Source organism: Chelonoidis abingdonii, chromosome 4 (genome assembly GCF_003597395.2).
Source record: "Chelonoidis abingdonii isolate Lonesome George chromosome 4, CheloAbing_2.0, whole genome shotgun sequence".
In the NCBI taxonomy this organism is placed as follows: domain Eukaryota; kingdom Metazoa; phylum Chordata; order Testudines; family Testudinidae; genus Chelonoidis; species Chelonoidis abingdonii.
Window position 1 is genome coordinate 66,076,611 of NC_133772.1, and position 10,336 is coordinate 66,086,946.

Below are 10,336 nucleotides of genomic sequence, written 5' to 3' on the forward strand. Positions count from 1 at the left end.
TTTACAGGGACCTACAAAAAACACCAATCGCTTTTGAAGTTCTGTAGCATCAAATCCCCAGTCTCTGTCTTTAAAAGTTATTTCCTGCTTTTCGTTTCAGGCGTCTCATATCCTCCCTCCAGAATGATTGAGATCTTGTAAATATGACCGACACGGAGTTTGACATTGTACCAATGATACTGAACGGGAGGAGATGATCTAACCGACACAAACATAATTCTGTATATTAGGTGAAGCAATCTGCGTGCCAACGCGAAGTTCTGGCTCTCTCGGACAATTCCCTGCAGATTACCAGCAGCCTGGGAGTGTGACACACTCAGACTTCAAAGTTTTTCTCCTCGATTTTTTTTTTTAAAAACTAAACAGGGGGCGACAAAGAACGCGAGTGACTTTTAAGAGATAAATTTGAAGATAACGACATTAAAATGAATGGCAGGAAGCACAAAACCACATGAGCACAGGTCAAATGGCATTAGTCACAGGTTTTATCTCCAGACGCTAGAATTCTCTTCTCTTAAACGATCACTGCCTTTGAAAAGAAACTTCCAAAGGAGATCACTTAAAATAAGATCCTTTCGTCCGATTTCTTGGTTTCTTACGGTCTATCTTCCCTTTCAATAGATGTCTAGTCCCTTTTGCCTTGATGCTTAAGGAATTCTTTATGAGTGTGCTAAGACATATCACAAGGAACTGGGTCCACGTGTGCCACAGCATGCGCTTGACCCAACCTTCCAGAAAATGTCAGCCCCTTTTTTAAAAACCAGAGAAATTAGCAGCAGTTGGTCTATAGTGAGGCAAAATGCCCCCGATGTATATGTAAAGAAAGGAGTAAATCATCTCAATGGAACATAATGACTGTAAAAACTATGTGTTCTCAGATCCGCCTGGGCTGCTCTTCTAGACATTCAGGTTCCGCTGAGAAATACCACGTTTGGGGGTGGGGGTCGGGGAGAAGTCATTATTTATTGTTTACAAAGTTCTATTCGATTGTTTTATTTGCTACTGTTCCACTTGCCTGAAAGTAACACCTTGAAAGCAGCCAGGCATATTGCATGGCCTCCCCCTATCCGTAGGGAAATGCTACGGTAAGAAAAGAAGTAAATGCAAAAAAACAAACAAAAAAAAAACCCACACACACACAACGGAGCAGGATATGGTACCGACAGACTACGCCTCCCCACTGTGAGTATGCACTGGAGTAGTGCATAAACTATGCCAGCTTTCAAGTGCAGGTGTTTTGGAACTGGGCTTCATCTGATCTTAGCTGATTCCTTTGCAGGTCTTGCTGGGGCTCTCTTTCTTCCTTGCTTCTGCAAAACGTTAACACTAATTTTAAAAATCGCAGAGTTCTTAAACTGATACCGAAGATCTTCTGAAGCACCATATACTCTTACAAGCGATAGGTTGTTGGAGCCTTGGAATAGAATTGGGGAAACTTGTCAGCATCATATACTTTCGATGGCCAGTTTCATCCTCTCTAATAAATAACTGTTTGATTTGAATCACGGGAGAGGTTTAACAGACTCTTTCTTTCTTCCCTAATGTGATATAAATCGCAGATGCACTTTTATTGAATGGTTAAAGCATCGACATGGAGATAATCAACACAAAACACCCGGACAAAAACCATCGAGAGAAATAAAGCTGGTTAATAAGATTTTCGAGAAAGCGTTGTGTTAAAAAGTAAAAAGAGAAAACAGCTGAAGGTGACAGTTAGTTCATGGTTAATAGGATAAAGGCTACATGGCTGAGGCTGCACACTTCTGCTTGCAAAGGTTCCGCAACACCAAAGAACTGAATAGGGTGCTTTTAAAACATTTAACACATCTGTTATATTATTTAACAGAGAAATCAGGTAAAACCACTTTTCAATAACCTCTTTCATCGACCTACACCAAAGAAAATTAACTACAGTTTCATATATTTCCATATTTGCCATTAAAAGGGCTATCAGAAAATCACGTTTTACGTTATTCCCTTAAAATATTACTTGTTCTCAGAGGAAAGTGGTGGGATCTCTGTTTTGGGGGACATAAATATACTCTCAGAGACTCAGATAAAAAAAACACTGAAGGTGCATTGGGGGGGATCTGAGAAAGATTCAAGCTACATTTTTAAAACTGCTGTTTACAAAGAATGGCACTTACTCAAAGAAAACTTATGTTAGTAATATGGATCAAGACGTTAGAATGTTTCACTCGCCTTCAGTTTCAAATAATGTTTATTTCTACCATTTTAAAAAATAGATTAGATAAACCATACGAGCCGATTTAAAACGTCAATTGTTTGTTGTGTAACTAAAGAGTTTTATAGGTTTTTTTCCTATTTTTAATGTTCATATTTCCTCATAGTTCCTTATGAACTAAAATAACTATTACATTTAAGTTTATTTCCAAACCTGTTGTTTGAACACACAAAATTACTTATTTACTATCCAATCATGGGCTTAGTAACAAAAATCGATATAATCATTCAATCAGTTTATAGAACAGGAGTACTTGTGGCACCTTAGAGATTAACAAGTTTATTTTATTCCAAATGCTTGTAGGCTTGATTTTTTGGATAGAAAAGATTGTCTTACATACGTACAGTATGCTTTCAAATTTCACAGCATATGATAGCACGGAAGACATTTTCAGAAAACAATCAGATCCAATAGCAGGATCTTTTCATCAGCAGAGTTTAATTTTATGTTCACTAATTTGTATCTTCCATTATTCAAAAATGGTGCTTTTTTAACAGCCCGTAGAAAAGTTTGTATGTATATTTATTGATTTATTTCCTAAACTCGGCAGGGGAGCAGCAAATAAATTTAGTGCTTTCTTTAAATAATTCTTTTTCTATGAGGCAAGATGTCATTTGAAACTTTTAAATAGGCATTTAATTAGCTTGTGTGTGTTGCTTCTGAACAAAACCCTGCTGGGAGCCTTTGGAGAAATGTATTCCAAAGAGGCGGTCAATATGCAAAATTGATGACTACACTTTCTTTGTTGCAAGGCCATTGTGCATTGCTTGTTTATGAAGTCTAATCCAATCATAAATTGCACCCCTGGACCAATCAGAAAGCCCAGAGCTCTCGATGAATGAAGCTCAAGTGGAGAACTTTGTTGAACCCCTTTGTTCGAGCTGTCACTTTTGAAAGAGCTTTAGCAGGGCTGACCACTATAAAACCCATCATCCAGGAGGAAGGGCAAAGAGAACCCTGCCAGACTTACTAGTTGGATCTTTACTAAAGAGGTTTGCAAAGCAGAAAAAAAAATTCCAAGCCAGGTTCCTTGGACCCTGAAAAGTATTTGCTCAGCCTCTGCGATGATGTTCCCAAGTCTCATAGCTCCTCCGGCTGTGTACCCGAGTCTCCTGCGGCCAACTCCTACTTTAACTTTGCCTCAGTCTCTGCAGTCAGCCTTTTCTAGCCATTCTAGCTTCTTGGTGGAAGATTTGATCAGGATCAGCAGGCCTGCCAGTTACCTGCCTAGGAACGGCCCTCCGCCTAGCATGTCCCCTCCAGCCTCCGGGACCAGCACAGCCAGGACAGACACTGTGACATCAGACCTCGTCAGCTGCAACACCTCTAGCGCTAGGAGGGTCTGTTCCCCGCAGACTTCAGTCTCATCCAATAACGATTCCACTTTCCTGAAGTTTGGGGTCAACGCCATCCTTTCGTCCACTCCTAGAGCTGGTAAGCGCCCAAATTTAGCGCCTCATTTTAGTGTTTCAGGAGGAAACACTATTCCTGTGTTCTGTTTCAGTGCACGTATTCCTGTGCACTGTTTTCCAATTGGAAAACCATTAAGTATGTTAAGGGTGGGGAGGGTTTCTTCCGATACATCACTGCCAGTGTTGAAGAAATGATCGTCAGCTGAGTGTTTGAGGAAGGGGCGGGGGGCAGGGAGGGAGAGACCTGCAATCGAGAAGCAGAGATTTTCTGCAGAGCTTTGGTAGAAGAGTAATGGGAGGCCCTGGTTCTCTGTTCGTTCTGCCGCATTGCCTCTTGCATCTTTGCAGAAATGCTGTGGGTCCCTTCGGAGAGCAGAGCTGTTTGTTTGTTTGTCGGTCTGATAAACGATGCCAAAGTGACTAATCTCTGCCTCGTTAGTATCAGTGCCCTGACAAAAAGAAAACGAAACACTCCCAGGAACAGGATTATTTTTTAAGCTAGAACCAGGCAGATTAATTTGGTCCGTCTGCACTTGCTTTAGGAAAGAAATATTGTATTGAGCTGCTACTTAATAATCTCCACTGCTCTCTTCCTGCTACTGGTGGAATCCCATGAACGGTAAATATCTTTTTTTATTTGCTTTTATTTTTGCCAGAAGCCTCCCCTGCGTTGCTTCCGAGTGTCCCTCCAAAGACATTCTCCTTTCCCTACTTTGAAGGATCCTTCCAGCCTTTTGTCAGATCTTCTTATTTCCCAGGTAGGTATCAAGGCCCCTCCCCCCTCCTGACGTCTATCTTATCGCTCTCCTCCACTCCCACCCCCCTTACTTGTTCAAGGCATATCCCAGTCATATTTCTCCGTCCACCCTTGGGGGTTATGCTCTAGTTCAGAGGTTGGACGGAGAACAACATTCAAGAATCAGTCGCGCCAATTTGATGCCCTATTTAGCACAAGCAGTGACTGCTTGACATTTCGTACCAATTCCCCCCGATCTACAAATTAGCCGGAATTGTCATGGTCCAAATTTGAGGCGGTTCCCTTCTCACAGAGAAGCTGCTGGCATCCGCTTCATGGCTGCGGTTTTCCCACAGAGTCAGTGCACTCTGCCGGTGATCCCCAACAAAAGTTTCAGCACCATGACCAATTTGGTCAGCTCCCTCTGGGCAGCCACACACAGACCTAGCGCTGACTTTACCATGCTGCTGATAGACATTTACCAGCCATGGGCTAATTTCCCATTAAGGGTCATTCAGTGTTCCAGTATTTTCACAAGACCACATGGAGCGTTCCCTTGTTTGGGGTATTCGGGGTGGCAAAAAAGCCACATACATACCCCAAATCCCTGTCCATTAGAAAATTTACAGACACGATCTGGGCAGGTAAACAAAACAAATCAAGATTACGATGAAAAGTCCATTAACCTTTTCATTGCCTATTTTGTGTCTTCAGTGCCATGTTATGACTAAGTATTAACCACTTCTCCCAATCAGAGTTACATTGAAATGCAAATCTTATCCCCCTACAACCTGAGAGTATATTAATCATTTCCTTCGTAGGTCTCCAATTTCATATATTTATTTATATTAATTGATGGCTATTAAAATGTAATAAAATTTACACTGATTAAAAAAGATAAAAATCAAGAAGGCTCAGAGTATTGAGCTCTGAGTCCTATGGCTGCAAAGTGTCAGGATTTGGGGCAACAATTAAAAAAATCTAATTAGACAAACAAGCTATTAATATTTTTTTTAAAAAAGGAAGAAAATAATCCAAGCTCTTCCATTCATGCTCCTGATAATGGAATTTGCTTCTTTTCTCCAGCATGTGAATGGCCTAACAAAAACAACTTGAGCTTTATAAATAGCTTTTCATGTCCATTTAATGAAAATGATTTGAGGAAAGAGAAGACTGTGTCATCAGTATTCTCCCAAGGAGCTTGGCATGCAGTTGTGTTTAGTTTGAAAGTGTAAATCTCTTTTGTTCCAATAATATATGGCTTTAGCTGCTTGTCCTCCGTCTTTTTCTGTTAGTTCATTACTACACAATTACCATTCACGCTTCATTAGAATCTCTGTCTCTCTTTGGGATTTTTTTTAAGGCGAAACTGTGCCCTTTTTATCATACCAATACCATTGGGAACCAGTCAATGTGCTAATTAGCTGTTACTTTTCATGTCTTCGGATTGAATTCTTCAAGTTTTGTAAGGGAGGAGGGAAGATTAATATAAAAAAAGATGAATACTGATTGATCAAAACTGCATCTAAAGAGGATTTTTTTGTTCAAACCAGAAAAGTCCCTCATTTTCATCTCAAGAATAATAAAGTGTCTGAAATGATAAAAGCTTCTGAAAAATCAAATACTTTGGAGAGAGGGGGGGGAAGCTTTTTTATTATACCTCTATTTTAGTCGGTATGCCTCGCTTTGCCTTTTCAAGCTGCAAACCTTTGAAACACATAACAAAACAGCCCACTATTGATACATTTTACACGTTTCAGTTGATGTATCTAATCCTAGTAATCACTTGTTGAAAGGGACAGTTATTTAAGCGTAAAGTTCCTTTCATTGCTTCAGGTTTATAGGTGCTGGTCCATTCAGTGGGATGTGTGTACAGAGTGAAAGAAATGGGGGCGGGGGATGGCGAGAGAGAGTGAAAAAGACAGACAGAAAGAAAGAAAAAGCTGGAGAAAGTGCAAAGAAGTTAAAGGAAAGAAGGGGAGAGACGCGAGAAGTAGAAAGCTGGGGGGGGGGGCGGGTGAGGGAAAGCCTGTTTGCAGTTTCTTGGCTAGCTCAGCTTAGTCTCTGCTCTTGACTCTTTCCCCAGCGTCCTCCTCGGTGGTGCCTATCCCTGGCACTTTCTCCTGGCCCCTGGCTGCTAGAGGAAAGCCCCGCAGAGGGATGCTTCGCAGAGCAGTCTTCTCCGACGTGCAACGCAAAGCTCTGGAGAAAATGTTTCAGAAGCAGAAGTACATCAGCAAACCAGACAGGAAAAAGCTGGCAGCCAAACTGGGGCTCAAAGACTCGCAGGTAACTAACAACCCCTGCGTGTGTGTGCATGGGGGTGGTGCGGGGAGGAGGGTGGCATGGGAGCCCGAGGACTAGCCATGAGCTCAGCATCACGCCATCCCAGGGGAGAGCCTTTCGCAGGCCACTGGTGGGGATGTCCGTCTCTGGGCCATTGGGGCCAATCCTGCCAGCTGCTGGGCGCCACCTTACGGGCACCATCAGGATAAACAGCGTGTCCCTATGGACTCAGCAAATGTCGGTAGAGCTCCCAGAGACACACATGGGGAGACAGATATGTGGATTCCCTGGGTAGGGAGTTACAGCGTGTACACAACGAGGGATCCCCTCGCTTGCTGGGATGGGGTTTCTATCCTTCCTCCCCTTCTCACCTGTCACCACTTCGCTCTCTTTATCCTCTCGAGCGTGGCGGCGCATACCGAAGAGTCTTGCCCCAAAGATCTTACAATTTAGGGCCCGATCTTGCTAACTCCCGGGCGCTCTCCGCTCCCACAGACCTCAGTAGGGCTGGCTGGGACCCAGCGCCCTGCGGGGTGGTAACGCTCGGGCTAGCACTGGACAGGGGAGAAGCGATCAAAGGGCGGGGCGGGTGCAGTAACCGCTACGGCTGCAGTGGGAGGAGGCGGTGGCCTGGCAGGTGGAGCAGGGAGATCCGAAGGCTGTTCCAGATTGGGGCTGGCGGGCGGGCATTCAAAGGCCAGCGGAGAGCCCAGAGTAGGAGAAAGCGAAGGAGAGCAAGCTGAGGCATCGCTGCCAGGAGCCAGTAGAGCTGGGCTGCCCATCTACAAACTACTAGTGCCCACTGCGCGCTGGGCACCGACCATACCCTCCCCTGAGGCTTCAGTGCCTCCCCGGGGAGCTGACATGAATGGAGAGTCTATCGGACTCCCCCTGGGCCGAGGCAAGCTCTCAGCAGCGGCGCACTGAAGCGGTGGTAGTGGCAGCGGGGGTGGGGGCTGTAAGTCACACGTGCCTAGCCGAGCACGCTACAATTCTGTGTAACCGGAGCCTGGGGCTTTGTGAATCCCTTTCAATCCAGGTGAAGATCTGGTTCCAGAACAGAAGGATGAAGTGGAGGAACTCCAAAGAGAGAGAGCTCCTCTCCTCCGGGGGCTGCAGGGAACAAACCTTACCCACCAAGTTCAACCCACACCCAGACCTCAGCGACGTGGGCAAGAAATGTTCAGAGGAGGAGGAAGAGGAGGAAGTGTCCCCTCTGTGCCCAGCCAGCCCTCAGCACACCCTGACCTACCACCAGTCCCCAGAGCACCTGCACTTGAGGGACAGACTGGACTCCCAGATGCCCCCCTCTCCATCCCATTCCAGCAGCCCCAGCAAACCTTCAGACTTCTCAGACTCGGAGGAAGAGGATGATGAGGGGGAAGAGGAAGAGGAGGAGATCACAGTCTCTTAGATCTCCTGCCTGCCCCCACCGCAACAGGGGACTTTGCAAAGGTGTAAATCAGTAAATAGAAGTATAGAAGTGCTATAAAATTGAAGAGGTGGTGTCCCTCCTGAATGTCTACATGGTTCTCACATGCAGGTTATTTATGGCATAGCCAAGTCTGTCTACACTTACACTCCTTTTCTTGTCTATGTGCTCTTCTTATGAGGCCTGGTATACATAGCAGCCATTAGCCTTTCCCTTTGTATCTATGTTTAGCAACCAAACTTGTGTGATGGCTGCATTTTTCCCATGCAAGCCACAGACAAGATAATTGGAACAGCCTGCTTTGGAAGGCATGCTTGGTATATAGCAAGGGGGAAGTAATTAAATGGAGTGGAGACTGTGGTTTGGAGACAAAATCATGGTAAATGCTGTAATCCTTTTATTAGATTTCAAGAGAACTCTCTGCTATTATTAAGTTATAGAAATGATGAAAGCTGTATAGTCTGATCTTGGAACCCTTGTTTACATGAGTAGTCCTTACACATGTGAGTAATCCCTGTGGAACTATTCATGGACCAGACCATGCTCCTCTTAATCACATCCAGTAGTACCATACTCCAAGTATGCCAGTGGGACACATTTGCAGTATGTTGTTACTTAATTGAGAGAACTTAGACTCTCATAAGTAACGACTAACTGGCATGAACAAGGGTTTCAAAACTGGGATCTATGTGTTTACATTTTAATTGGTGCAGCAATACTATATATGAAGCACTCTCTAAACCACTTTTTGTCCACCCATCTGTGATCAATTTCTACATTGCTTCTAGTATAGGTTTAACTTGGATGGAGGATAATGGATATGCCTCTTTGATTTTTGACTGAACTTTGCTGTCTTTGCACAGCTTTTATGAACTGTACACTATTTTGTACACTTACGCTGTATGGATGTTTTATACCAAGGTTATTGTGAATGAGTATAAAGATGGACTGATAAGACCTCTCTTTTGCTTTTAATGGTTTTTAAACTAAAAAAGTAGCTGTTTAACTGTGTAACTTATAAAAAACACTTTTATTTTGTATTTTATGTGTACATATTTTAAATATGTATATATAATAAATGGAATGAATGCCAAATAAAAAGTAGATTTCTGTGGTTGGTCACAGCAGTCTGTTGTTTACAGACTGCTGTAGGTTGTGTCTGGGAGCAAAGGTATGTATAAACAACAGGAGATATCAGGACCAGAGATTCTATAACACCCATATCAGCACTTTAATTTAAAACTGCTACATTTCAATTGTGTTACTAAATAGATTTTAAAGGATATGGGACTCTCCTGAAACCCTTATTCCTATGAGTAGCCTGTGCTTTCACAAATAATCTCGCTAGCTACAGTGCTATGCATGAGCAACAGTTTGCACCTTCCTCAGTTATGATTCCTCTTTCCTCCAGCTCCAACCCTCACCCAAACCAACACCAGAGGGCAAACCCTTGACCCCATAGGCCCAGTCCTACATGGCGCTGAGCAGCCTTAAGTCCTACACTGGGTCCCATGTGGTCAGAATGTTTGCATGGGGAGGAAGGAATCAAAGAAAAAGGGAAATTCCAGGTAGGCAACAAGCTGTTGCCCCAAATGTGAGAACACCACATCAAGTCTGTGACCCTTTTAGTTACTCAGTTTGGAACAAGCAGACAATTTAGAAGCTTTAAGCCCCATCCTGCCTATACAATTGGGTGGAGGGCTTACAACACAATGTTACCAGGATCTGGCTCCAAGCTAGTAATACCACACTATCCTCAGATCAGTAATCCCAGCAGAGTTAGGGTAGGGCCTGTGCCTTTTATATTTTATTTATAATTTTAACTGTTTCAATTTCATATTAAGGACTCAATGATGTTCCTCTAACGATGAGGACTAAGGTCTATGATAACCATTCACAAGTATTTAAAATACTAAGAGCACAATACTTCTTCCATTGAATCAAACAGCAAAACTCCCATTGACTCCAAAGGGAGCAGGATTGGGTTCCAAGAAAAGAAAATAATCTTTAGGATTTACAACTAGGAGTAATGCAATGAAATTAAGCAAAAGAATATTCCTGAATATCAGGAATTATGGGGAAATTCCTAACAATTGTGGAATAATTTCTTCAAGGAAATTATGGGAGCCCCATTGCTTGAGACATTTAAAATTGGAATGGGGATTATACTGCATGGAATAGCTCTGAACTGACTGCAGGGATGGATTAGATGACCTAATAGGTCT

General features: G+C 43.3%; 1 protein-coding gene across 1 annotated transcript; it reads left to right on the forward strand.

Annotated features, from left to right (window-relative positions):
- Positions 1-3,309: 3,309 nt before the first annotated feature.
- Positions 3,310-9,016, forward strand: DBX1 (developing brain homeobox 1). The gene is made up of 4 exons (XM_032794601.1): positions 3,310-3,679; positions 4,314-4,415; positions 6,480-6,682; positions 7,719-9,016. The coding sequence occupies exons 1-4, from the start codon at positions 3,310-3,312 to the stop codon at positions 8,091-8,093; spliced, it is 1,050 nt and encodes a 349-aa protein (XP_032650492.1). The 3' UTR covers positions 8,094-9,016.
- The last annotated feature ends 1,320 nt before the right edge of the window (positions 9,017-10,336 follow it).

What these genes read in the sequence shown, in the direction of transcription:
- DBX1 (XM_032794601.1), top strand. Translation starts at nt 3,310, where the DNA reads ATGATGTTCCCAAGTCTCATAGCTCCTCCGGCTGTGTACCCGAGTCTC. An exon ending in TTCGTCCACTCCTAGAGCTG is followed by an intron (nt 3,680 to 4,313) that starts GTAAGCGCCCAA and finishes TATTTTTGCCAG; the next exon opens with AAGCCTCCCCTGCGTTGCTT. An exon ending in TGGGGCTCAAAGACTCGCAG is followed by an intron (nt 6,683 to 7,718) that starts GTAACTAACAAC and finishes CTTTCAATCCAG; the next exon opens with GTGAAGATCTGGTTCCAGAA.